This window comes from Talpa europaea (genome assembly GCF_964194135.1).
Source record: "Talpa europaea genome assembly, chromosome: 1".
Taxonomy (NCBI): Eukaryota; Metazoa; Chordata; class Mammalia; order Eulipotyphla; family Talpidae; genus Talpa; species Talpa europaea.
The window spans coordinates 107,083,700-107,110,914 of record NC_140073.1 but is presented as its reverse complement, the minus strand read 5'-3'; the positions used below and the strand labels follow the sequence as shown (position 1 = coordinate 107,110,914).

Genomic DNA, 27,215 nt, shown 5'->3' with positions numbered 1-27,215 from the left:
GGCATAGAAGTCACAATGAACAACTACTTACTGGCTGTTGGAACATCAGCCTTTCTTGCTGAGACTGGGACACCTCCCACCCCCTACTCCCTGCCCTTTTCCTACCTCACTTGCCCCAACTCCCATAGTAAGGTGAGATTTACACACAACGGTCAAGTGTGATGGCACAAAGCAATTTTGGATATCTGACTCTGGACTTTGCTTCTTTATGTGGCGGGGGCTGTCAGGAGATTTTTTCCCTATGATCATGGAGCTCATTCCAGATTTACCTGAAGCAGAATTGAAGTGGTCGTGACTTCTGAAACACAATGCTATTGACAGTTTTTCTGAGAATGGAGGAAAAGTAATTTTAGATGAGATCATTGGGACTAAATAATCAGTAAATAAAATTTATATTATTGAAACAAGTACTGCAATGTTCCTCAAAAATAACTGAGTTCCAAATCTAATATGTATTAATTGATTTATTTGGTAAATACTTAATGAGTTTCTATATTGCACCCAGCCCATAAAAAGGATGAGTTTTAGGTGTATAATGGGAGGACAAAACTATATGCTTATTAAAAATTCATTTTGGTTTTAATAGCACTTCAATTAGAACACCCTAGAATGAATCTTTTCCTTGGAATCACATAAGTAGAATTTAGTTCATCTAAAAACTAATTATTTTTCCATGTATTCTTTTACATTTCCATGTATGTCTTGGACTTTGACCTCTAGCTGTATTTTCATCTCTGGGTATGATGATCTTGGTGGTTAAGGTTGCAGGAGCCAAGAAGGTGTTACTGGTCTGTCCTAAATTCCTGACCATCTATCCTAGACTGCCCCATCCTGACCCATCGAACCTGGGTGCTTGATAATTTCTGAGATTTGTTAATCCATCTTTGTTGTTAACTCCACATTTGTTAATCCCACAGACATGTAAATGCTTGTTGTAATTAGCTTAACATCCTCTGGGAGATATTTATAGATTTAAAACAGAACTTGACTCTAATTATTAAAGCCTAGTAGGTGCTAGGTACCACACTAGGAGTTGGGCTAAGAGGCATCCTTTTTGTTTTTGTATTTGATTGATGAGCTTTTTGAGCTAGGGATATCTTTCTTCCTCTTTTCCCTCTATTTGCCTAGAAATGATTTAGCAGATTAATAGACAGATTCCCTAATGTGTATTTCAAAGAAGGAATTCTTGCTTTCTAGTAGGGGTTTAGGGCTTGCTAAATGGGTCTGACCCACTGTCATGCAGACTGGTAAATTCTGTGTGAAGATGGCCTTGAGGTTTCTTGAAAAAGCTTGGCTCTCTGGTTTTGTGGTCAACCTCAAAGGTTAGGGATGCTACTCTAGGGCACACTTGGTTTCCCTTAAAATATATTACACGAGTAAAGAATTTATCTGCCTTTTCTGAAGTCATCTGTCTTTTCAGTCTCTACCACCAGGTGACAATGGATTCCACAAATGTGAAGGGTCCTTCCTTTTATTTCTCTTAACACCACTTTTTACAACTTTTAGGCGACTTTATTTTTATCCAGGGATTGATAAACATTTTGGTTCATCATCTTTACTTGACTTTATGATTTTTACATTGTAACCATATCCTCACATATTTTGTTCTGAATTCAATTCATATATAATGTCTTTGTTACTTTGTAAAGAAAGCTTGGCAGCATTTTATCATTCTTTTACATATATCAATGTCATCAAAACTCATACTTTAGTTATTATGTTAGGAGAAATCATGGCCCAGGGGCCAGGCAAAGTACTTATTTATTAAGAGAAAAGTAAAGATGTCTAATCAACGTGATTATTATGGAATAGTGTGTGTAATGATCATTAAAATATTTTAGCTTGTGCTGAGTACAAATGTGAGCTAAATCATTTCAAAAAGTAATGGCTACATCCAAGTAATGAGTCCTGAAGCTGATAGAGCGAAAAGAGCTCCTTGGGTCGCATAGCCTCTGTTCTTCTCTTGGATCATGGACTTTGGATGAATCAGTTTCTCTTCTGGTCCATCTGAAGACCTCATTCCTTCAACAAGGAATTACATTCGATGGCAAAAATTTATTTTCAATGCCTGCGTTCTAAGATTCTGTGTATTTACAAACTCTTTTTATTAAATCTTTTTTTAAAATCACTTGAACAGGGGCCTACCTGGTGGCGCAAAGGGTTAAGCACTGCCCTATGAGGCAGTCTGCCGCCTCTGCAGCACGAGTTGGATCCCTGGCCAGCCAGGGAGCAACCCACATGGCGTAGCAGACCTCTCCTGTCTCGTCTCCTGCTCCCCTCAGCAGTGTATTTCAGTCGGTCTGCCTGTTCAGTTCCCCACTCTGTCTCTGGTGAATCCTCTCATCCGCCCCCCTCCCGCCCCCGCCCGCATCTCTGGCCTGTACCCTGGCTCTTGTATACATAAATAAATAAATCTTTAAAAAAAATCACTTGAACAGATATGCAGATTACTAGCAAAGAATGCTTTCTAATTCAAGGTGGAGTCAAGTCACTCCAATATTGTGGTGTGACAAAACTCCACTGTGAATTCATAGATTTGGGTACACATTGTGCCACCTGTTTCCCTAAGTACATAAAAAAGAGTGTCCCAGTCTTGAACTGGAAAAATTCCGGCATTTACCCTTCTCTTCCTGTTTAACTTTATGTGGAGATACTTGGCTTTATCGCACTGACAGTATTTGTATATAGATAAAAAGCTTACTTTACTCAGAAAAAAAGCTACTGCCCTTATTTTCCTTTCCTCTCTAGCATTACTTTATTGATTATTTCTCATTTCTCTTGATCTGCTCTTTCCTCCTTCTCTTTAAAAGGAATGAATTATCTATGATTTATAGGTTCTTTTGGAGAATAAAGGAGAATTTGCCTAATGATCATTTGAGAAAATGGCTTAGTTTTCCCCTAACCATTAGCTGACATAAATTTCTCTCATCCTTTTGAAATTATATTTATGGCCCTCTAAGCTGTTCCTTCTGTCAGAAGTCGTGCCATCCCTTTTAGCTGCGGTTTAAGAAAAATAAATTTTAAAAATTGCACTGGTTTAGCTATTTTCTGTCATTGTTGATACTATTGTAGGTCTTGCTTATTATAGAAAAAAAATTTATGGTTTTGAGGAAGTCAGCTTTAAAGGGCTGTATGCTATAATGTGTTTTCTTTATTGTATTGATGAAAGTATTTTTCCATTCTTTTTGAACCTAAAATTTTTCTAATTCGTAAAGAAATTATTCATATCCCAGCTCATTCCTCATCTTATGTGGTAACAAATTGCATTTGACTGTTTCTTGAGTCTTTTATACCAAGGTTATAGCGTTAAAATGCAAACCTGTTTCACTGAATATACTTCTGGTTTGAGTATTTCAAGTCTCGAACATTAAATTTTGTATTGTCATCTGACCCTTGCCACTTTGCTTTGTAATTACTTTCATATGACTTGTTGTTGTGTTTACCCAACTGTAGTCCAGTCAAAGGCAGAATTAGAAATGGCAAAATTTGGGATATTTTGAAGACATACATGCTTAAGAAATTATGGAATAAATGCCATATATGCAAAACTAATTTACCTTTACAGTTCTAAAGTTACATTAGCTTAGGAATATGTACGATATGTTGGAGAAAATTTTCATTTTTGGAACATCAAATTTAAAAGTTTTATCATAGTTGACTCAGATAATAATTGGATATGCTAGTGTTTTTATGGGCCCAGCACGCTTCCGCTGCGCGACTCTGCTTATGCTAGTGTTTTTATGCACGTATTAGAAACTGCTTGCTAAATTGTCTAGCATCTCATTTGTTTTCTAAAAAGCAAGTAAATATTAACATTGCAGGGACATATGTTTCTGGACTCAACATATACTCAGTAACAAAGCGACCAGGTACATAAACATTTTCAGAGTAGGAGAAAATTGGGAAAATATTTCTGGATTGAAATCAACTTCAGTTACATCTCAGTTTTAATACCTCACTTTTACTGTTCTCAAAGATCTCTGGGAAATGTTGGTTGGTTTGAGATAAATGGTTTTGTCCTTTCCTGCAGTGTCTTCTTTCTTATTTTGGTTTGGTTATTTTCATGATTAAATAAGCGGCTGCTGAAAAAGGCCTCTGAAATACTGAGGGGCGAGGTTGGAGGGTCATGGGCAGAGTTGCAGTCACTTTTGCAGGAAGGTTATTCCTTGTTAGGATTCTGTGGGTCATATCCACAAGAAAGAAAAAGATGCATTTCACCTCACCTTCTCTTCCTTTGGTGATGAGGCCAAGTAAGGAGTGGCACTAGCAGCTGGCCTGGAGGTTCCAGCAGCATAAACTGGCCAAGAAAAATTGTTGGTGTTCAGTTTTAATTAAGTCTTTTGAATTTACTATTTCTAGTCCCCCCCATCATCTACAATTAGACTATCCAGCAGCAGCTGTTGATGACTGAGTCTGATGCAGGTACATTGATGGCCAGCTAGGCGATTTCAACATCTGAGGAACTATTATTACTATTTGTGGAACAACTTTTTTAGCCAACTCCAAAAGAAAAATGGTTTTTCCTCTAGTATTGGGTTTTCCGGTAGTATTTTTATGTTTTTGTTGTATTTCTTGCTCTTTTCTTTCACCTTGTTTTTTTTTTTGAAGAAAATAACATATTAGTGTTTTCTAAGCAACATCATTTAGTTTTTTTGAGGCAGCTTTTCAGAGTGCCCAGCTCTGTGATACCATAACCAAACAAATAGGTTCTGGGATATGCATCCAATTACTCTGTGAGCAAGCAGACACTTACCCATAGTGATTCCCTGTTGCTTTCAAGACATTTTCTAGACTTCCAACTCCCATGACACATAACCTTGTACACCTTTCCTCTCCAGCTTTAAACACTTCTCTACAGACATTGACTAAGGCCATCACAGAATCTATGCTTCCCTTTTTCTAATTTCTTAAAAATGTTTCCCTGTCTGCAAAATGTCTAGACTTTTTCCATTTTTAAGCATGCTTTCAACTGGCTTGCACTTGGATAAACACAGATAGCAAATCATGACAAGAATTACGAAGTTGAGCAGAAAGGGACATTGGTTGATTCATTTGTAAGTGGTCCAGGTCAGGATATTTGGCATACCTTTCCTTGGGTAGGTTTTTCCCCTGTTGGTACTCTTATTCTAAAAGAGACAAAGCTTTGCTGCATACATGGCATGTAAGTTTTATAATTAAAAAATATCTTGTAATCACACTTGCCATAAAAATGACAGTCTAAAAATATATCCCTCTTCTACAAGTTTTGTCAATCTTTTTCTTCGATTTTTTTAGATTTATTTACTTCTTTATGCATAGAAAAACTGGGGTGGAGGCCAGAGGTGTAGGGGGTGAGAGGATTCACCAGAGACAGAGTGGGGAGTGGAACAGACGGATCCACTGAAGTACACTGCTGAGGGGAGCAGTGGGCAAGAAAACAGTTCTGTTGCATAATATGCTGGTTAGCTCCCAGGCCAGGGATCTAACTCAGGCCAGAGGTGATAGTGCTGATATTTAACCCCTATACCCCTAGTTTCATTTTCTTGGCTATTTGAAATCATTGAAGTTTATGAGTTTTTCTTTTTTAAATTCTGCTACTTGTAGTATTGGTTTATTTCTGAATATTAATTACTATTCATAATGATGCTGATGTGATGGAAATGCAAACTCAAGAATGACCTTCTAAAAACTGTTTTTTATTTAACACAGATACTCTCATTATATTTTAGGGATTCTTTAAATGTTTAGAGAGTATTGCATGCATTTTAAAGATGTGTTTGGTTATCTCTTGCATTTGGAAATATATAAATTATTTGATAGTACTTGTAAATCACAGGTGACTTTTTTTTTTCCTTTTAGATTCAGTTGCAATGTGCAAATGTGCCTTAGAGGTAGATGTTTCTTTCAAGATTTCTTTGCAAGAATAATGCATCTCAATGCTCAGCTTGAAGATAGTGGTTTGTGGCTTTGGCTGCAAATTAGAATCACCTGGGGACTTTTGAAAAATTTCATTCCCAGTCTGTATCCTAAACCAATTTATATCAACATCCCTGGGGTTGGAATAAAGGAATTGGTAATTTAAAAAACTCCCCAGCTTATTTCAACATGTAGCCAAGGTTGAGAACCACAGCTTTAGAACAAAGTTAGAAATAGCAGATTTAACGTCACAAGATGTTGGAGCTTGAGTAAGTTTGATTTCTTAAGTAAGGCTGAGTAGGATATTTTGTCACCAATATCAGATAAGAATTTATTTCGGATTTATAGAACTTGTGAAAATATGCTAATTTGGTTAAATATATAGTTTAATATTTTGAATTCAGACTCCATTTAAATCGTTTCCTTTCAGAAATGAAATCTCTTTCCTTTTCGTGCTTTGTGAATCTCATGGTCTTAAGGACAAAAGAAAACTAGGCTTTAACTTTTTCCTATTTCTTATATTTTCAAACTCCTTTATTTCTCTTTGTTTGAAATCCTTTGCATAAGTATATATTTAGACTGCTTATCCCAAAAGAGTTTGAGCAGCTTACCAGGATATGTGCAATGAGACAGGATGGACATTTTATTTTTATTTTTATTGAAGCTCCATTGTTGAAAAATCCCTGTTAGTGTTTTGACAGTGTAGGATTTACTCCCTCAGGTATAATCACTGTAACACCCCCGCCAAGGATGGAATAATTCATCAGTGTGCAATAATTACAAATAATATAGGTTGGGGACGATGTAGAGTCAGAAATGAAGCTGAAAATTCATGGCTCAGTGACCTATAAACATGTTACCTAGGTACTCTTAGAGCCAGCAGGGCATGCTGAGCTCTTTTTTTTAAGATTTATTTATTCGGGCCTCCCCGGTGGCGCAGCGGTTAAGCGCTGGGTTGCGAAGCTGCCTGCAGCCTCTGCAGCCGGTTCGATCCCCAGCTGCTCCCCGGCCACCGGAGGAGGGTCCCACATGGCGCGCAGACCTCTCCTGCCGCCCGCTGCTCCCCTCAGCAGTGTACTTCAGTCCTTCTGCCTGCTCTGCTCCCCGCTCTGGCTCTGGTGAATTCTCTCACCCTCCCGCGCTTCTGACTGTACCCAGTGCATGTATAAACCAAACAAACAAACAAATAATAAATAAATAAATAAATAAATAAGACATGCCTCTAGAAAAATTAAAAAAAAAAAAAAAGATTTATTTATTCATCTAAGAACCGGGATACAGGCCAGAGGTGCAGGAGGGTGAGAGGATTCACCAGAGACAGTTTAGGGAGCAGAATAGGCAGACTGATTGAAATACACTGCTGAGGGGAGCAGCGGGTGCAGCAGGAGAGATCTGCTGCACCATGTGGGTATCTCCCGGGCCGGCCAGGAATTAAACCCTCACTGCAGAGGCTGCGGACAGCTTCACAGCACTGCACTCAACCGCCTGTGCCGCCAGAGAGGCCCGCATTGAGCTCTTTATGTGACATCTCTTTGAAAGAGTGAGTGCTTCTACCTTAAAGGCTTAGTAGAGAATATGGGACGGTTGACATTAGTGATCAGTAAAGGGGATACGAAGAGGAAACTGAGAGACCAAGAGACTAATGTTTACCATTTGTGTTACGCGCCTGCATTTTGCAAGGAGTTCCACAGAGTTTGTTTTGCTTATTTTGCAACAATACTATATAGATGGCATTATTAAGTCCCTTTTACAGAAAAGGAAACTGAAGCTCACAGACACTGGATAAACCTGCCCAGGCATAGTCAGTGGCATAGGCAGGCTTCTAACCAGCTCTTTCCAGTAGGGAGTCCTTAAGCCACTCATGGTGGGTCATGTCCCTGTCACTCCCATTTGCCACTTGTATTCAACATGGTTTATAGGATAAATTATTTTCCTTAGGGGGGTTGGGGGGACAAACGGCACATAACAATATTAGAAAAATCCCTCATAGATATTTATTTTTTTTATTTTATTTATTTATTTATTTATAGAGGCATGCTTTATTTATTTATTTGTTTGTTTGTTTGTTTTGTTTATACACGCACTGGGTACAGTCAGAAGCGCGGGAGGGTGAGAGAACTCACCAGAGCCAGAGCCGGGAGCAGAGCAGGCAGAAGGACCGAAGTACACTGCTGAGGGGAGCAGCGGGCGGCAGGAGAGGTCTGCGCGCCATGTGGGACCCTCCTCCAGTGGCCGGGGAGCAGCCGGGGATCGAACCGGCGCCGCAGAGGCTGCCGGCAGCTTCGCAACCCAGCGCTCAACCGCTGCGCCACCGGGGAGGCCCCCTCATAGATATTTAAACATGGTTATTTTCCCCATTTTTCCGGTTTTTTTTTTTTTTTTTTTTTGGTCATTTTCTCCCTCCCAATCCATCACATATTCAAGGGGGGTGATACCATATGTTTCTCGTATCCCCCACCAAACCTGGTAGGCCCCACGTGAGAAGCCTGAGTCCTGCCTGGGTTGTGAACCTGTGGTGGGGGGCGCAGCAGCAGTGTGTGGGTGTCTGCTCTGCTCTGTCTTCCATCCACGTGGCTCCCAGCAGAGGGAGTTGCTGTGGCTGCCACTTCACTTTGAGCAGATGGAAAGGCCTTTACTTGTCACTCCATTTTAGGTCGGTTTTCCCACTCTTGTGATATGTTGCTTGTGATACACCTCCCATGAAGCTGTGTGAGCGGATCCAACTCTGTAAGCCATGAGGAAGATTAAACACCGTGCCGTAGCTTGCTGAGGTGCTTGCTGACATATCTGAGTCTTATTTTACTGCACTTCCAAGGCAACCACTGTTACATTCCTTGACTATATTTTCGGTGAGTGGGTTGCCTTAATTTCAGAGTTTCCTGTGAGTTCTGACGTTGACCTTGTATGTTTTTCTCTCCCTTTGAGTCTTTCATCCTTTCCCGTACTTGTGTGAAATCCCGAGCACTTTTATTACCACATTCTCCCTTATTTCTCTCTTTGCTTCCTACCTCTTTGTTCAGGTTAGACTGAGTGAGGCAGTCCTGCTGGGCCTGCTCTCCTTCTGGGCCCATCTGATCCATCACCTTTGTTCTAGTTCATTTGAGCTTCTCATTTTCACATTTCCTCCACCCTAGTGCCTCTGGGCCTTCCTTTTCCTCCCTTGCCACTCAAAGTCTGGTTTCTGGACCAATAGCATCTGCATCACTTAGAGCATGTTAGAAATGCAGCATCACCCCACCAGGGACCCACAGGATCAGAATCTGCATATCTATAAGGCCCCTAGGTGATCTGTGTGCATATTCAAGTTTGAAAAATGCGCACTCTTCTTCCAATGATTGTGCCCTGATTCAGGAAATAGAGTGTTAGAAGCCTTTTTTCTTTGGAAAGACTTGGTATTTTTAAAATTGTATTTTTAAAAATTGTATCCATTTCTTCATCTTTGGACAATCCTTTTGTTATTTTAAGAGTAGGAACAAATGAGTATTTTGGGAATAAATGGCATCACCTACCTATATGGGTAAAGTTAGGACGTTGGGAAAAGCTTGGATGATTTAGTTGGTAAACTGTTTCCAAGGAAGGATTTAAAATAGCAACCATTATCACTGTTTTGAAAAGAAATGGAGGTGATAGATCTGTGGAAGGAATATTTGATTCAAGACATATTTATATTTCTCAAAATATAAAATATATGTAAAATTATCTTAATCTGTTCAGAGTGCTGTAATAAAAATACCATAGGCTGGTGTCTTATAAAAAATAGAAATTTATGTCTCATAGTTCTGACCTGGGAGTCCTAGATGAGGGTGCCAGCATGGTTGAGTAGGGGGGCCTTCTTCCTTACATGGTTGAAGAGGTGAGCTGGATCTCTGGGGCCCCTTTTATGAGGACACTAATCTCTTGCACAAGTGTTGGTGGGAATGGATGTCCTGAGCAAACTCCACAAATAGGTTTTATGGACACCCTTCCCACCCCTTTCCCCCCCCCCCCACCCGCCCAGACCAAAGAGATCGAAGACACCAAGGACCTCAAATCCCATAATGTCATCACCACAGAAGGGAGAAGGGAGAATTGCTGGGAACTGAGGGTGGAGTTAAGCAGCCAGGCTTGGTATAAAACCAGACATGGGGGCCTTGGGGATGCTTGGTTTTTTAGCAACTTTCAGCTTGCTATTGGGGTTCCAGCTCAGCGGAACTGGTAGGACGCATTCACCAATTTATCTCTCTCTCTTTCTCCCTAAGTTCTTCATTTCTTCATTTACCCTTTTTGTAAATAAACCCTTTATTAACTTTTTTGTGTGTGCCTTCATTGTAAGTCCCTTTTAAGCATGTGGATGAGGACCCACAGTCAGACCAACTCATTTCACATTGGGGTTGCCCTATAATACAAGGACTTCACTCTCACGACCCCAAAGCACCACCTTTTAATTCCATCAATTCAATTTATGAATTTGGGGGTGGATATTGACATTCAGTCCATAGTGAAAAGATAAATTCTAGAAGACAACTAAACAAAAAGTTTATACATAAAATAAGGGTTAGGTAGGCATATAGGGCACTATTTCTTTCCTTATAAAAGTGTGTTTCTACTAATTTGTAGGAATATTACTTGTTGTGGGTGTTCAATGATGGCTCAGGTCATATACCAAGGCATTGTAATTTATGTTTCTCCCCAGGGCTAGTTTCATCTTGTCTTTAGGCACTGGAGTCTGTATTTCAGGGAAAGGCTGTGCAGTTAAATGGAGAATGCAAGAGTGGGGTGTATGGACCCCCTAGCCACACAGTGAAGGGGGCAGTGACACTTAATGGAATAAGAAGTCAGTGTGAGTGATCAGACCATGCAAGTCCATTCCCAGGTCCCCACCTTTTCTGTGATCTGTCCTTCTAGTGTTCCTGGAGGTGTATTAGTAGTGGTGGTGTCTATTTCCCCCGCTTCTATCCTTTAAATCCTCAGGATCTTTAAATGTGCCATTGGTATATCTAAGACCCAAAATTTTGAAGGAATAGAATATGATTGGTTATATCTATCGGTTATTTAAAAGAGTTAATCTCTCTCTCTCTCACATACACACACACACATACAACCCCTGTAAGAGAATCTGATCCTCTGGGTAGGAAGTGACACCAGTCATCTAAATGCAAAGAATAAGAAAACGTGTTTTTCCAGACTCTGACCCAACTTCTCTTCAGTGCAAAAGAATTTCCTTTCATATGAGCATTGGTGGTTTATGGTGCACTTTGATTAATGATTTAAAAGGTTGCAGTTAGAAAGCTAGAAAGGCATTCACTTACATTGAATATAACATGATGAGAATTTAGCACACAACTACTTTTTGGAAGTATTATTCTTAATTCTATGAACTGGGGGGCATTGTTCACAGTGGACTCCACCTAATGCCACAGGCCTTCCAAGTGGGCCCTCCCCACTAGGAGCAGATGCTAGTGACCTGTAACAGCAGTGGCCTGAGCAGTGTTCCATTTCTCTCTTCAGATGCATCTGAGTATCAAAACCTAACACCAGAAACAGATGGAAACTAAACCTCAGGTTTCAGATCTTGTTCAGAACAGGAGTTGCTAAATTCAAAGGGTTAGATTTAGGAAACCTGTAATCAACTAAATGGAAGAAGGAAATGATGATGGAAAATATTGTGTATATAATGAAAAGAAAATAGAGGAGTGAGTTTATTCTTGGTAAAAATCACTTAAATAAACATATGTTCAGGTGTGTATGAGTTACATGTCACAGTGTTTTGTCCAAGTTACCTGACATATAAGGACATTTTGGTTAATTGAAGATTAAATAGTAGTACATATGCAAGCCGATCCACCCAAATTGGAATTTTCTGGTAAGTTAATTCGAAGTTCATTATTATTAAAATTAGTTACAGGATACCCTACATATACTTTTACCATAAATACATAGGTTTTTCAATAAATAGGTTTCTCTGGTGACTTAGGTTATTTCTTGTGGTTTTTGGGCAACACCTTGAAAGCAAGTTAAACAGGTCTGGTAGTTTTGATTGAGGGCTAGCATTTGACTGAAGCGATGAAGGAGTCATCTGGTGATAACTTCACAAATGAGATCAATTTGAATTTGAGTATTGCAGAAAAATATGGCTTATTGAAGTTTCCCATTTATTTGATTTCAAAGCTTTGTGTTTTATGTGTCTATATAAAACTTCTTCCCCTGCAGCAGAGTTTTCTAAACCGTGACACACGAAACATCCTTTTCCTGTGTTGTTGATGTGGACTCACTCAAATATGACAGTTTATCTATTGCAGAACTTATCAGATCCTTTGGCAGCACTAATATTCCCTGTGACTCTTATAGTGGAATGTAGTATTTGGTGTTTCTCAAGCTTATAGCACTTTGCCAGAGTGCCCCCCACCCCCTTGTATTTTTCCTTGATGGAACATATACCATGGAAGATAGTTTAGGATATGAAATTCTAGCCTTTTTCTTATATATTTTTCTCATTTGCCGCTACAGCAGTCCTGAGAAACAAAAATAGTTTTATTTTCCCCTTTTAGATGAGTTGGGTTTCTCTAGGTGACATGACGGCTGATCTGAAGAGCCTCAGGTCTGTGGCTGAGCCACAGTGCTCTATCTGTGTTCCTCTGTTGAGGCCCTTCTAATTCTAGCCAGTTGACAATGAAGGTGAGCTAGTCCTCCTGTAGTTGCTTTGAAGTAATGGTTTTGGCAGCTCCTGCGGTATGCTTTTAAGTAGGGACGTTACCCCAGGCCCTCAACTGTGGTTCAGTTGTGTTCTGCTTCCTGATTTTCACTCCACGATACTATGTCATGTTTTACTCTCTTTATAGAAAGAAATTCAAGCCATGAGTCAGTGCAGCCATCCCAACGTAGTGACCTATTACACCTCTTTCGTGGTAAAAGATGAACTTTGGCTGGTCATGAAATTACTAAGTGGAGGTAAGTGGGTTTTGTTGTTTGCTCTTTTTTTCCCCTTTTGTGCATGCAGTTCACTTGGTAAGAATTTACATTTGATCCCCTTGCTGCTGTATTTAAAAGTTTTGTGTGGTTCATTTTTTGTCTAGAGGACAAAACCAGATTTCTTTGCATTGATATTCAAAGTCTCTCATAATTTGGCTTCACCTCTTAGAATATATATGTCCCTCTCCACTCTGGCCTTCTTGGAGTTGGTGGGGCTCCCTAAATACTCTAGCAGCCTGGTGTCTCTGTTGCCTCACCTGGGCTGCTCCTCAGGCCCAGATGTCTGTCCCACAAGTCCTGAAATGTCATATTCCTTCTGCAGCCACCCCTTATTCCTTTCAAAAAAGATAACCACTACTTCTTTAAACTCTGTTTCTAACGTTATGCAAGTCCTTCACACTTGACAATATGAGTTATTTCCATGCCGTTTATTGAAAGTTCTGTGATGATGGAAATGATCTATATCTGTCCTATCCAGTTTCTACTAGTGACATGTAGCTCTTCAGCAATTGACATGTGGCTAGTGTTACTGCAGGACTGAATTCCTATTCAATATTAATTAGCCTCTATGTAAATAACCTTAGGTGACTAGTGGCTATGGTACTGGATGGTGCAGATTCAGGTTGCAGATTTCATGAAGAAGCATGGTGTAATGCCCTTCAAATTTATTGAACCTGGCACCAAATGGGTGCTCAATAAATGTTCCAGTGCAAATGGAGAGACCCCTTCTGTGTGCTGTTCTCATCCTGTGTTTACATTTGGAAAGAAATCTCACTTTCCCTCTCTAGTCTCAGGTCACCCAAGTTATATAAACTGTTGGGCAGTTGAATTTAAAAGTCACTTTCACATACCTGTAGTTTATTTCTTTTGATCCTTTAACATCATGATTTGATAGGACAGTAATGATAACTGTAACTTTATTGACTACTCACTCTGGTTAGTTCTTGTTCAAGGCAGTTATTTAATCTGGAAAATATCCTTGAATGGCGGGTGTCACCATCCCTGTTTTTCAGAATGTATACCAAAGCTCAGGAGAGTTCAGCATCTTGCCCAAGGTCATGCACATGTTAATTGGCAGTGCTGGAATTTGTGACTGTAGGACCTGTTGAGTTAAAAACTCTGCTAAACTGCAAGTATTATCACCTTCATGTTTCAGACCAGAAAATTGACACTTAGAAAGCCCAAGTGATTTCCTTTGTAACACCTAGCTTGCCCACATCTCCAGCGTGTTCTTTTCCAGGGTGTCACACCCTGAACATCATTCTGAGATGTGAAGTTTGCTTTAGGAGCAGAGGAGAACATTGTGCCACCTGGGTGGGTGAAGCCAAAATTGATACACATTGTAGAGCCCATTTTAATGTACAGACTAGTTTCAGCTAAGGCGGAATGAGGGAGGCATCTTATTTATTTATTTTATTTAAGAAACTATCTTGGATCAAGCAGAAACCCAGAATTGAGATGAGGAACATATTGTAATTGCCTTGGGTCTGCTTGTGTAGGTCTCAGCAGGGAGCCTGGGAGAGCTTAGTTCAGTTTTGTTCCCAGTCTTGTCAATCCTATTAGTCATTGTTTCCTTGAGTGCCTACTTTGGTTCTTAATTAAAAAGAAAAAGAAAAAAGGAAGGAAACAAGATAAAGAGAGCCTGTTGGAGCAGCACTGTGTTATGGAGTGCTGAGAGACAGTTCCTTGGTTCCGGGGTAGGGGCTCTTTGTCAATAAGAGGATCTTAGTCTCTTCTTGCAGGTCCACAAGTCTGAGAGAGATTCTGATGTTAGGGGTCCCCAGAGAGCCCCAAATGCTCTATTCAAGCTGAGGATTTTACTTCCTGTCTTTATTTTTATCCCATTAACCTTTTGGAAGCATGAGAATAACTCCTGTCCCCTTTCCCAAGGACTTGATAAAAAACTTCATTGTTTTTAAAGAAATCCAATTTACTTTCCCTGTGCAGAGAAACAGGGTTTAAACAGGTTTCCACAGGTGAGGGGAAAGTGGGCAGTTGTGGACTTTTGCTCTTTTTCCTTTCATCAGGCCAAAAATGCACACAGGCCTGTTGTGGTATCTCCTTATGAGATAAAAATAAAATGTTTTGGGATGTATCATTTCCTAAATGATCCAAAAATTCAAGAGTCAGTGAATAAACAAATGTTTCTTTCTGAAATGGAAAAAGATAGGTATTTGTTTTCTTCTATAGAAGTTTATTACATCAAATCTCTTAATGAGGGGCGTGTGGCTAGATTGGTGGAGTAATATCTGATAGGGAAGGTCAATCCTCTTAGTTAAGCAAAGAGAGCCTGGGGCCAGAGTGGGTCCTGAGGTAAGCCATTTGTTAACTCTACAGAAATGTTGACCCCTCAGGTAATTATGGCTTTTAAAATCACCTTGAGATTTGGAATATTAATTAATATGTGTTGAAACATGAATTCACAGTGCCAAGGATACTAATCTGTTTATTGTAACAAAGTCCTGGGTATTTATTTATTATAGAAGTCAGCACATTAGGCATTAAGTAAATGAAACTAGTTAAAAACTGAGATCTAGAGGCAACATGATATTTTTCCTCTCCTCCCACCTGTATCTTAGGTGTTGAGAGCAGTGAGTCTTTCTCCCAGCAATTCACCAAGTTCTTTTCTCTTTACCTCCTGGTCTTTTCTTTATCAGTTCAGACCTCTTTTGTGTCTGCAGTCAGTTGTATGTCTGGGGAAGAGGGACTAACCTCTTCAGGTTTTTGCTCCTGAATTCTTTTCATTAAGTTCAACTGAAAGTATGTTTGCAAATTGGGGTTTGGTGCCATGCAGTTGTTTGTATGCTTTGGGAGTATTTGTGTTAAATAAACAGGGAGGGAATGTGTTTTGCTGTTCCTTGGTGAGTTTTTAAAATTGGGAGCCCTGTTCTGGAAAAGTAATAAATTGTTCTGTCTGTTCACTTAGGTTCAATGTTGGATATCATAAAATACATCGTCAACCGAGGAGAACACAAGAATGGCGTTCTGGAAGAGGCAATAATAGCAACAATTCTTAAAGAGGTTTTGGAAGGCTTAGACTATCTACACAGAAATGGTCAGATTCACAGGTATGGCTTCTGCAGGGATGCTTAAATTCAGCTGTTTCTTTAGTCCTAGTTTGTGAGACGCTTAAGGAAACAACATATTGCTGGTAGGTATCAACATTATTTCTGACTTAAATAAGCTAAATTGATGTGGAAAAAAATATCCTCAGGATTAATTTAGATGCTTTCACTGAAATAAGAGTAGAATATAAAAATCATGTTGTGGACACATTAAAATCAGTTAACATACTGTTTTTGGGTTGGTTATTAAATTTTATTTCATTTATTTTAAAAATTATATTATTTTGCACTGTGGCACTGTTGGTTTACAACACCATATATGATTCAGAGGTACAGGCTTACACCTCTTCAGATGTGTGTTACCATATCATGCTCATCATGCTCTACATAGTTCTCTGGGCTCCATCTGCTCTTTACTCTCCACCCTCTGCTCTTCCCCTCTGGTCACTTCAGTTTTGCACTGAGATTTGTAGGATTTGCTTTGGTTTAGTTTTATCTGTTCCTTTGCTTTCTCTCTCTCTTTTTTTTATCCTACATGTAAGTGAAGACCGCTTGTATTTTTCTTTCTCCTTCTGATTTATTTTGCTTAGCATAAAATCCCCTCCAGTTCCATCCTGTTGTTGCAAAAGTTGTTTATCTGTTTTATATATATAAATATATAGCTGAGTGGTATTCCATTGTGTCTAGATAACATATCTTCTGAACCCACTCATTAATCATCACTGGGCACATAGGTTGTTTCTCTAAGTTGGCTAATATTAATAGTGCTGCAATAAATGTAGGAGTGTATATATTCCTTCAAATTAGTGTTTTTACATTCTTTGGGTAGACACATAGAAGTGGGTTGCAGGATTATATGGTAGATCTATTTTTAATATTTTTGAGAAACTTCCATACCGTTTTCCATCGGGGCTGGATCAATCTTTGTTTCCACCAATAGTATACGAAGGATCTTTTTTGTCTACATCCTTGTCATTTGTTTCTGGGTTTTTTGTTTTGTTTTGTTTTTGATGTTGGCCCTTCTCACAGGTATGACGTATGTTTCTGGTAGTTTTGATTTGCACACACTCGGAGTATACTCAGTCAAACTGGATGACACATCTAATTTTCTAATATAGGAGAGACTTTCAAAATTGCAACATGTTAATTATTTTTAACATTCTTGTTTTGACATATCGTTTTGACATTTTGGTGAGAGGAAAGGAGGCCCTGATTTCATCTTCATTTGTGACATAAAATGCCAATTCTTTTAAATAGCCAATAGCATAGAATATTAGTACCTGTTTCAAATGGGTTAGTATTACTTGGCCTCTTAGGAGTTGTTTATCGCCTAAGTAAATAAATAATCAAGTAAATAATCACTTACCAGTAATACTAACATTGTAATTCCCCTACCCTAAACTATGTGAGCTATATATTCAATGATATCTTCTGTGTTGTCCAATAATTAGAAAAAGTATTACTTTAGCAATCAAACTTATAAATTGTCATTTGTCTTTTTTGAATGTTAAGGCTACTTAGCACAACTTTCATATAATAGAGAAACATATTAGAGAATATTATAAGAAGTATTTATAATCAGTCTCCCAAGAGAAGAGACTGATCAAGTCCATTGTTTGAGACGGAGGATTAATGTGGAGTTACAACACAGACAAATTTGCGTCACAGTAGAATGACTTTATACAGAAGGGGCTTTAATTCTTGATGAAATGATAGTATTGTGAGTTTATGGATAATCTCTAACTCTGTAACACTAATAATTTCATTAAATCTAGGTAATGACTTCACATAAAATACTTGTTGCTAAAATCCTAACCATTCCCTAGGAGCAAACTATAAAATCACAAATTATCCTTGTAACTTTAAAAGTCTGTGATATAATTCTTAATATTTATAGCATAAAAGTTTGTTCAAATAACTGCATTATATGACGTTAAAAAAATCTTCCCAAGTGAGTTAATGCAATAAAATGTTTGTATTCTGTAATTCATTCTCTTTTTTTTTTTTTTTAATAGGGATTTGAAAGCTGGTAATATTCTTCTGGGTGAGGACGGTTCGGTACAAATAGCAGGTAAAACTGATAATCATAAAAATTTCATGTGTTTATACTGTAGTATTACAGTTTTGAAGAATGTGGAATCATTCCTAATAAATAAGTGCATGTAATCTGTTTTAAGAATGTATCTAGGCTAGCCTGATATAACATGTTTGCATCTGAGGCAAAACATGTTTTCCTATTATTTCGATAAATCTTTGTTTTCCTATTGTTTCAATAAACACTATTTTAGCACATTGCCTTTTGGTGAAGAACAATTTTACTTTGAATTTTACTATACTTTCCACCTTTCAGAATAAATAATGATGATATTTGTGTAAGTGCAAGAAAACTACTTTTGAGAGTTGTTTGAGGAATTTGAATCATTAAAATATTATACAGATTTGTTTTATTTCTGAAGAGGTGACTGAAATAATTGTGAGCTCTTACAATCAAGGGCTTGTTTTGCTCTTAAATCCGGCCCTTCTTAGCTATTCTTGATGGCTGGTAGGCATGCATGCTCGGGAGATGTCTCCTGAGTGCCTCAGATAAGCACCTTCTATGTGCAGCACCTCATTTTGCTACCAGTCCTAGAGTAACCTGAAAGATCTGGGATAAAATGTAGTCATATCTATCACAGCTCCACAAAAGTCCATGAAGGTCTGCCTCAGCAGTCCCCTCAGTCATCGCTGCTTTTGGCGTTTTTTTTTTTTTTAAATAATAAATTTATTTTTATATTCCCCATACAATTGCAGCCCCCCCCATTCTGACCCCAATCCCTCCCCTCCCGCCCCCGCCCCCCTAAAAGTGTCTCTGGTTCATAGTTTTTTGTTGATTTTGATTTTCACTTTCTTATAGTTATTCATTTTCCTGGTCCCTTATTTAAGTTTTCTAGATTCCTGCTATGAGTGAGACCATCCGGTATTTTTCTTTTTCTTTTTGGCTTATTTCGCTGAGCATGATCCCTTCCAGCGCCATCCATGTTGCTGCAAATTGCATGTGTTTATCTTTTTTGAATGCTGAGTAATATTCCATGGTATATATGGACCACATCTTCTTGATCCAGTCATCTATTTTTGGGCATTTGGGTTGTTTCCAAAGCTTAGCTATTGTAAACAGTGCTGCTATAAACATAGGCATGCAGGTGCTCTTTGGAATTGATGTTTCTGTGTCCTTTGGGTAAATACCTAGGAGTGGAATTGCTGGATCATATGGAAGCTCTATGTTTAGTAGGTCCAGAAATCTCCACACAGCTCTCCACAGTGGTTGGACCAGTTTGCACTCCCACCAACAGTGCAAAAGAGTTCCTTTTTCTCCACACCCTCGCCAACATTTGTTGTTGCTAGTTTTTTTAATATGTGCCATTCTCACTGGTGTAAGATGGTATCTCATGGTAGTTTTGATTTGCATTTCCCTGATTACAAGTGATGTTGAACATTTTTTCATATGCCTGTTGGCCATTTGCATTTCCTCTTCAGAGAAGTTTCTTTTTAGCTCTTCTGCCCATTTTTTGACTGGATTATTTTCTTTGTTGTTGTTGAGTCTCATCAGCTCTTTGCAGATTTTTGTGATCAGTCCTTTATCATTAGTGTTGGGTGCAAAAATGTTCTCCCAGTTGGTGGCGTTTTTGACTGAACACTGCTTCTCTGTCATTGCAGGGCATTCAGCTTTTGGTTCCCACATATTAACTATTACTAGCAGCAAGTCCTTGGAACATCCTTTGTGAGAATCACTAATCTGCCTTCTGTTGTTGAAGAATGTTGACATTTGCCTCGGAGATTTTATCAGCCTCATTGTCCCTTTTGGAGTTGGTGTAGAATAGGCCTCTCTTCTGGAACAGGGTTAGGGTCTTCACATATCCAGTTTGTGTCTATGATCACAAGGACTAGTTAATCATAGTGTTTGGTCACAGCCTGGTTTCTGGACAAATCTGAGGAGCTAGGGTTATTATTAGAAATTCAAGAGTTCACCAGAAAACAAAACACACCCCAGCACACAGGGCAAGCCCTGGGTCATCTCCTTGGCTTTCTGTGTGCCCTCTCCAAGGGCCAGTGAGCCTTTCCAGTGATGCCCGGTCTGTGCAACACACTCAGCAATATCAGGCTCTGTATTTTGTTAGGTTCACTTAAGAAGAAGTTAAATTTTTTAAAGGGAAGAAAAGTTTTTGGGGAAATACAAAAGGGAAATTGGAAATTTGTTTCAAATCAAATATTTCTGCCTTGAAGAACTAATAATGAAAGTGGTATCTTTTATTAACCTTTGAAAAGATAGATTTGGTCATGGTTTAAGACTGCTGGGGTGATACCCCATATGTCAGAACCCTCCTGTGCCCATCACTTGGCCTCGGTCATAGTCCATCTTTGGCCATTCTACATTCATCTGTCTTCCCCCTCCCTACTTTGGTGGCTGTTCTTGTGGATGCTGAGATTTGTTCCTGAGCCACTCAGGTTAGTGCCTTATGCCTGCCTATCTTGCCCTTGCTCTGGAGAGTGGCCTTCTTCCAGAGGCCAGGGGCAGTTTGAAAAACTCCTTCAACTAGACAAGTAACAGCTGAAATATTTGTGGACAAAAACTTCGAACTAACACCAGAGCAGTCTAGTTGTTAAAGAGTACAAGCTCTGGGATCTTCGGGCTTGGTTGAAATTCATAGGTCACACTCAGACTCTGTGACCTTGGTCAGTTTACGTAACCTCTTTAAGACTCTTTTTCCTTAAAGAGGGATACAGATATAATCATCCTCATCTTTTCTTGTGAAATCAAATGAGGCTCTTCGTATCCAGTGATTTTAATTAACAATGACTGGCACCCAATAGACATGTGGTAAAGATTAACAACTACAAATCCACCACAGTGCTTGCTGCTGCTTCTGATACTGCTATTACTACTGTCACTATGACTCTGTTTTGCCCGGCCTCGTGTTCATTTGTACCTCAAATTTGTCGTGTAAGAGATTCAGCTCTGAGGATCTTTATGAATTATAAAAAGGAAATGCTTTTTAATTATGGAATTTGGAAGTCAACTTGTCATTGATCTTGCTTTAAGCTAATAAGGAAGTACAACTAATTTTCTCTGTTTCGTGATGAAATGATCATTTCTCACTCCGAGGAGCAAAATAGCAGTGAATTGCCTTTGAAATGTGAAAGCTGGCGGACCCCAGTCTTACTCTGCTTGGTGCTTGTCCAGTCCCCTCAGCCCATTATTCTTGTCAGATGATTTGAATGCCGTCTCTGGGTCTTCTGGAACCCATTGTCCTTTTCTTTTTCTCCCTTGGGCTCCCTTGCAAGTTAGATTTGGTGACTTTCTCTTTCTTTCTCTCTCTCTCTCTCTCTCTCTCTCTCTGGCCTTTGGTTTATTCCCTCATTGTGGGTAATGCTGTTGAGTGTAACCCTTTACATAGTCTAGAAAGCCACTGTGTGGGCTCCTGTGAGGACTAATGGAGTCAGTGTGGGAAGGGCCTAGAACTGTGCGTGGCAAACTGCGAGACCTTGCGGCGCTGCCCTTGGCTTTCCTTGGGTCCTTCCTTTTGTGCAGCATCTCGCTCATGTAGTAACACTGCCTGGAATGGCCATTTCCCAGAGGCATGTTGGGGGATTAGCAGGCAGTTTCTTCATCTCTGGAGCTACAACTTTCTTGAATTTCACATTTCTTTTTCTCTGATCTGAGTCCAACACTGAATTCATACAGTATTTAAAATTAAATTAAAAAAAAAAACTTTTAAAAACGATTTGTTTCTTTGGACCAGATAGCATCTGCTGCTAATTCCATTTTATAGGAGTGTGACTTGATGCCTGAACAAATTTGGGACCAGGAGTCTTTGGGTATTTGCCCAGCATCTTTGTGTGGAGGGTGAATCAAGGGAGGTAAGTGGGAGGGTTGAAAGCAGAGACTCACAGGAACAGGAGCGCTAAGAGTTAGGCCAGCTCTTCTGGTTGCTACCTTTTATATCTGGACAAATAAATGCACTGCTTTTTCTCTGACTCTTTGTACCCTTTTCCATCTTTATGCTCTTTAGGCCCTATTTTCTGAAATAAACATTAAACCTGGGAGATGTTTGCATTTTTCTTTGAATGCAGTGTGTCTTTACCTTGAAAGTATTATCATGAGCATTCTTTCCTAAAAGGGTATTTTTACTATTCTAATAGAAAACATAATTTTTATTAGAAAAAAAATTGTGTGTGTATATCCTTTCTCAGAATGTTTAGAAAAGAGAAAATTAAGGGGTTTGGTTGAGACCCTAAGAAACTCGCATGTTATTATTCACCCAACAAGCATGCTGAATAAGGCTAATATGCTTGGTTCTCTTTGACAGTACGAATTCCATGGGAATTACATAGCATCTATTGACTGAATATAAAATCAGTAACTATAGTGACTGAGTGACAGGCTAGGTTCTGTGTGCAAGTGTAATATGACTCATTCAGTCCTCCTCATTGCCCTGGGGGGAGGTTGCTATTTAATAAGCTGATTTCACAGATGAGAAACTAAGGTTCAGATGGGAAAATAAGTTGCTCAGGTCACATGTATAATCCATAGTAGTGTCAGGCTTTAGATATACACAGACTGGCTCAAGAGCCTACGACCCCAAATTTCTAGGATTTCCAGGAAGAAAGCCCTAAATACACGTATAAATGATCTCGGTTTCAGAGGAAAGAGTGGTAGCAATCACTGGCACTTTTACATCTCTGCATAAATCAATCTACATCTCTGTATAAATTGATTCCATTTGGGGGCCGGGGAACATATTCAGCCCCCATTCCCTCCTTGGTCCATCTAGTCGAGACACATAGGCTCACTGCTTAGGCTTTGGGGATAGGACAAGCAATCATCTTAGGTGTCCTCTGGTGCAGAAGTAAGCACAGTAGTCATACTGCAACTCTTTTCAGATCAGAAAACTTCAGGTTTGATATAGTGAATTAAGACCTGGGCACCGCCTATTCAGGATTTAAAAGGAAACACTTTATTTATATCATCTGTGCTCAGAGAACTTGTTTGTGTGACTTCCTGACAGAAAACTTGGGTAGGGTGCCTTGGTAAGTGTAAGTTTTTGCTGTAATCCAGGATGGAAGAAGTGGCTCTTTAAAAGTCATGCTTTTCCCATGACCTGGCATTTTTCGTTCCAATTCTTTGATGTTCTGTCATATTGTGAAGAAGTGCTTAGAACTTTGACAAGCGGCTAAGCCTGTTTGTCCAGAATTAATGAGAGACACTATTTTACCAAACAGAAATTCATATAAAATATGTCACTTTCCTGAAACCATAAAATACATAGAAGGAAATATAGGCGAAACGCTACATGATATGCACATCAAAGACAAATTTACAGACACATCACCCAAAGCAGTGATAGTGAAGGCAAAGATAAACAGCTGGGACTACATCAAATTAAAGAGCTTGTGCACAGCAAAAGAGACAATAATAAAAACAAAGAGAAACCCCACCAACTGGGAGAACATTTTTGCACAAAACACTAATGATAAAGGACTGATCACAAAAATCTACAAAGAGCTGATGAGACTCAACAAAAACAAAGAAAATAATCCAGTGAAAAAATGGGCAGAAGAGCTAAAAAGAAACTTCTCTGAAGAGGAAATGCAAATGGCCAACAGGCATATGAAAAAATGTTCAACATCACTTGTAATCAGGGAAATGCAAATCAAAACTACCATGAGATACCATCTTACACCAGTGAGAATGGCACATATTAAAAAAACTAGCAACAACAAATGTTGGCGAGGATGTGGAGAAAAAGGAACTCTTCTGCACTGTTGGTGGGAGTGCAAACTGGTGCAACCACTATGGAGAGCTGTGTGGAGATTTCTTGACCTACTAAAGATAGAGCTTCCATATGATCCAATTCCACTCCTAGGTATTTACCCAAAGGACACAGAAACATCAATTCCAAAGAGCACCTGCATGCCTATGTTTATAGCAGCACTGTTTACAATAGCTAAGCTTTGGAAACAGCCCAAATGCCCAAAAATAGATGACTGGATCAAGAAGATGTGGTACATATACACCATGGAATATTACTCAGCATTCAAAAAAGATAAACACATGCAATTTGCAGCAACATGGATGGCACTGGAAGGGATCTTGCTCAGTGATATAAGCCAGAAAGAAAAAGAAAAATACCAGATGGTCTCACTCATAGTAGGAATCTAGAAAACTTAAATAAGGGACCAGGAAAAACAATAACTATAAGAAAATAAAAATCAAAATCAACAAACAACTATGAACCAGAGACACTCTATGGGGAGTGGGGGGCGGGAGGGGAGGCATTGGGGTCAAAATAAGGGGTTCGCAATTGTATGGGGAATATAAAAATAAAATTTATAATAAAAAATAAATTTAGTTTCCTATGGAAAAAAAATATGTCACTTTGGGGATTGTCATTGTAAATATATTTGCCATACAATTTTTTAAAATACCACTCTTTATGTACTATTAAAACAAAGATTTCAAAGCATTTGATTTCTGAAAACCTTCTAGAAGCGTATTATTGCATTATATACGATAGGTCTTATGCTCATTTTTACTTATTTTTGCTTTTTAGGTGTGTCTAAGTGTGTGATTGTGAATGTACCAGCCCTTTTTTTTCATAACAGAAATCAAATCTGAGCTAAAGCAGCCTAGAACTCTAGAAAGTTACCGCCACATCTCAGTGTGTCTGAGCCCATTCAAATCAAGTGTATGGTGTAGATTTTTCACCAAGGCACACTGGGTAGCACCTCTGTTTTCTAAGAGGGAGAGTATATCCTCACTTGGCCTTTGAGTACATTTTCAGCTTTAGTCTGCATCTTGATCATTGAAAGCCCTATGACTAAAATTTCTGCTAGGAAAACATGCAACTAGACTTAACTTGCTTCCAGTGCTCAGATACCATTCTCTAGGAGCCAGAGGAGGTGTGCAGGGTGATTGGGTTTTTATACCTGTAGTTATTAGTTTCTTGCATTTTCCTTCTGTGATCTTTGGTACTTAGAGGGAAATTTTTTTTTAAAAATTATTTCAACATAGAGAAGAGAGGCTGCTGCCTCCAACAAGGTGAGAGGGGCTCCCTGTGTGCACCAGAAGCAGATTTTGAATAGTATCAGAAAGCTCTGAAAGCCTCTGAGGCATCCAGACCAGGGAATGATGATGTCAGCATATTAAGAGTATATTATGGACTCCCCACACTGCAGGGCTTCCTGGCAGTCCTGCTTTTAGCCATATAACTATTTAACTGTCTCAGTTTCCACATCTATGTAACAGGGATGGGAAAATACTACAGGGTTAAAGGAGTTTGCACACATTCCATTTTATAATGTCACTTTGCTTTGATATTAAAATGGTGCCTTAAATTATTTAGGGTGTAGTAGGTTCATGAGGCAGCCAGGGAAGTGAAGCTGGAGGGGCCCTATTGATCTCCTGTCATACCATTTTGCTTTCCTTCTTCCTTTACCCCATCAATTTCCCCAGTATCGCCAGCATGAAAATTGTACAAGGCAGATATCTCCATATTAGCCCCTTTATCAAGATAAAACTGTTGCCAGTGGTATAAAGCCCCAGTTCTCTCACATTCTCGCACGTGGAGTCCTTCCCTATTTTTTTTTCAGTCTTGTCCTAGCATGCTCTCTGCTTCACTTATTTGCTATCCCACTCAGTTCTCTTTTGTGGTTCAATTTAGAATGTGCTTTTGCTGGGAAATCTTTTTTATCCTTTCCTCTACCATTCCCATCGTCCCTGGGTGAAGCACCTTTTCCTGTTGGTTTGAACCCTTTTCACACTCCCAACTAGATCGCCTATACAGGGTATTGCAATTGGGTCTCTATGTCCCCCTCTTTTCTCCAGACTGTATATTTACCAGTGATAGAAACTCCATGTTGTTCATCTCAGTATTCCCCAAAAGTGCCTGACACATGGCAGGTGTTCATGAACCTTTGGTCCAGGTGGCCTGAAGTACAAGTATGTAGATACTCATTGGCAGACTCTGCAAATGCACATGCCTATTGCTGTAGAGGATGCACCTGTACGGCTTAGCTGCAAGTTTAAATAAGACTTGATCAGCTTACCAGAGAGGAAGGAGAAAATATTGAAAATATTTAGGGAGTTATACAGTGCATATTTTTAAGGCTGAAAATATTTGTTAAACATTTATTGTGGCAGTAAATGTATATACATGAGAAAATAGTTTGTTTTAACGAACATTTTCAGCTCTGATTTTAGGCAAATGCTTCCTTAGTTGGTTAGCAATAGAATGATTAATAACAAGAAGGAAGAGTGTAACACAGTCTGCAAATTACACACACTCAAAAATGAGAACACAGGCACAAATTTAAATATTTGGGAGGTGCTTCGTCGTGAACCAAAACATATGTTTTGAATTTCAGGAAGTTTATAGTTATGTGAATTATAGTTTAATGAGTTATGGAAAAATTCTCATATATTCTTAATTTTTCTGCTTAAGTAAATAAGGACTGCGAGTGAACGGAACTCCCTGAATGATGGGATCTTGACATGTGGTCACATTTGGTGAAACCTCTAGCATGTGAACCAAGAATGTAATCCATTCTGGAAACTTAGTTTTCCATTCCATCTGCCCACCATTGATGAGAAATATTTGGGGAGGTTTTAAGCAGCTTCCTGCCCTTTAACAGCTGCTAGCAGTTGTTTGAGTAACAACTTAAGATTAAGTCTTATTGAGTGAACCTGATGGGGGGAAATCACTTTGCTCCTCTGCTGGAATTTCTCTCAGCTGTGCACATTTAGCTGCATGTGCCACAGGACTGAGATGCAAGGATTGTGTAGGAGGATGTGCAGCAGATGGGACTCCCTCGTCACCTTCTTTCTAGCCTCCCTCGTCACCTTCTTTCACCCTTCTTCCTCTTCCCTCCTTTTTTACCCTTCCCCCTGCTCTCTCTCGCCCCCCACCCCTTTCTTCCTTCCTGCCTTTAAGGGCTGCAGTGTCATTATTAAATCAGATTTTGTGTATTACCAGAGAGCTGCTGAGGTCTGGGAGAAACAAGAGTTTTAGACTAAGAGCAGAGCAATTCAGTGCCGTTTATGGCATGATTTTTTTTTTTAATTTACTGTCCTGCTTCCCAGAAATTCCATTTGTTAATAGCAAAATATACGGTCCTTCCCTGGCAAAAAGGTGATCATTTGGTGATTTGGGTTCAATATATCTTAAGTGGTTAGTTGACAGATATTTATTGAGCAGTTGCTATGTCAGGTGGGCAGCAATGGAGGCGTCATGCCTAGCATGAGAGTTCACAGTTCCATGAAAGTTTAATGAA

At 39.2% G+C, this 27,215-nt stretch overlaps 1 protein-coding gene across 1 annotated transcript in view; it reads left to right on the top strand.

Moving 5' to 3' along the window:
• STK39 (serine/threonine kinase 39) overlaps positions 1-27,215 on the top strand; it is a gene marked incomplete at both ends in the record, with an annotated part of 274,858 nt that overhangs the window by 59,875 nt on the left and 187,768 nt on the right. The window contains 3 exon segments of the mRNA XM_084231279.1: positions 12,714-12,822; positions 15,770-15,911; positions 17,924-17,979. Coding sequence (XP_084087405.1) covers positions 12,714-12,822; positions 15,770-15,911; positions 17,924-17,979 — 307 coding nt within the window.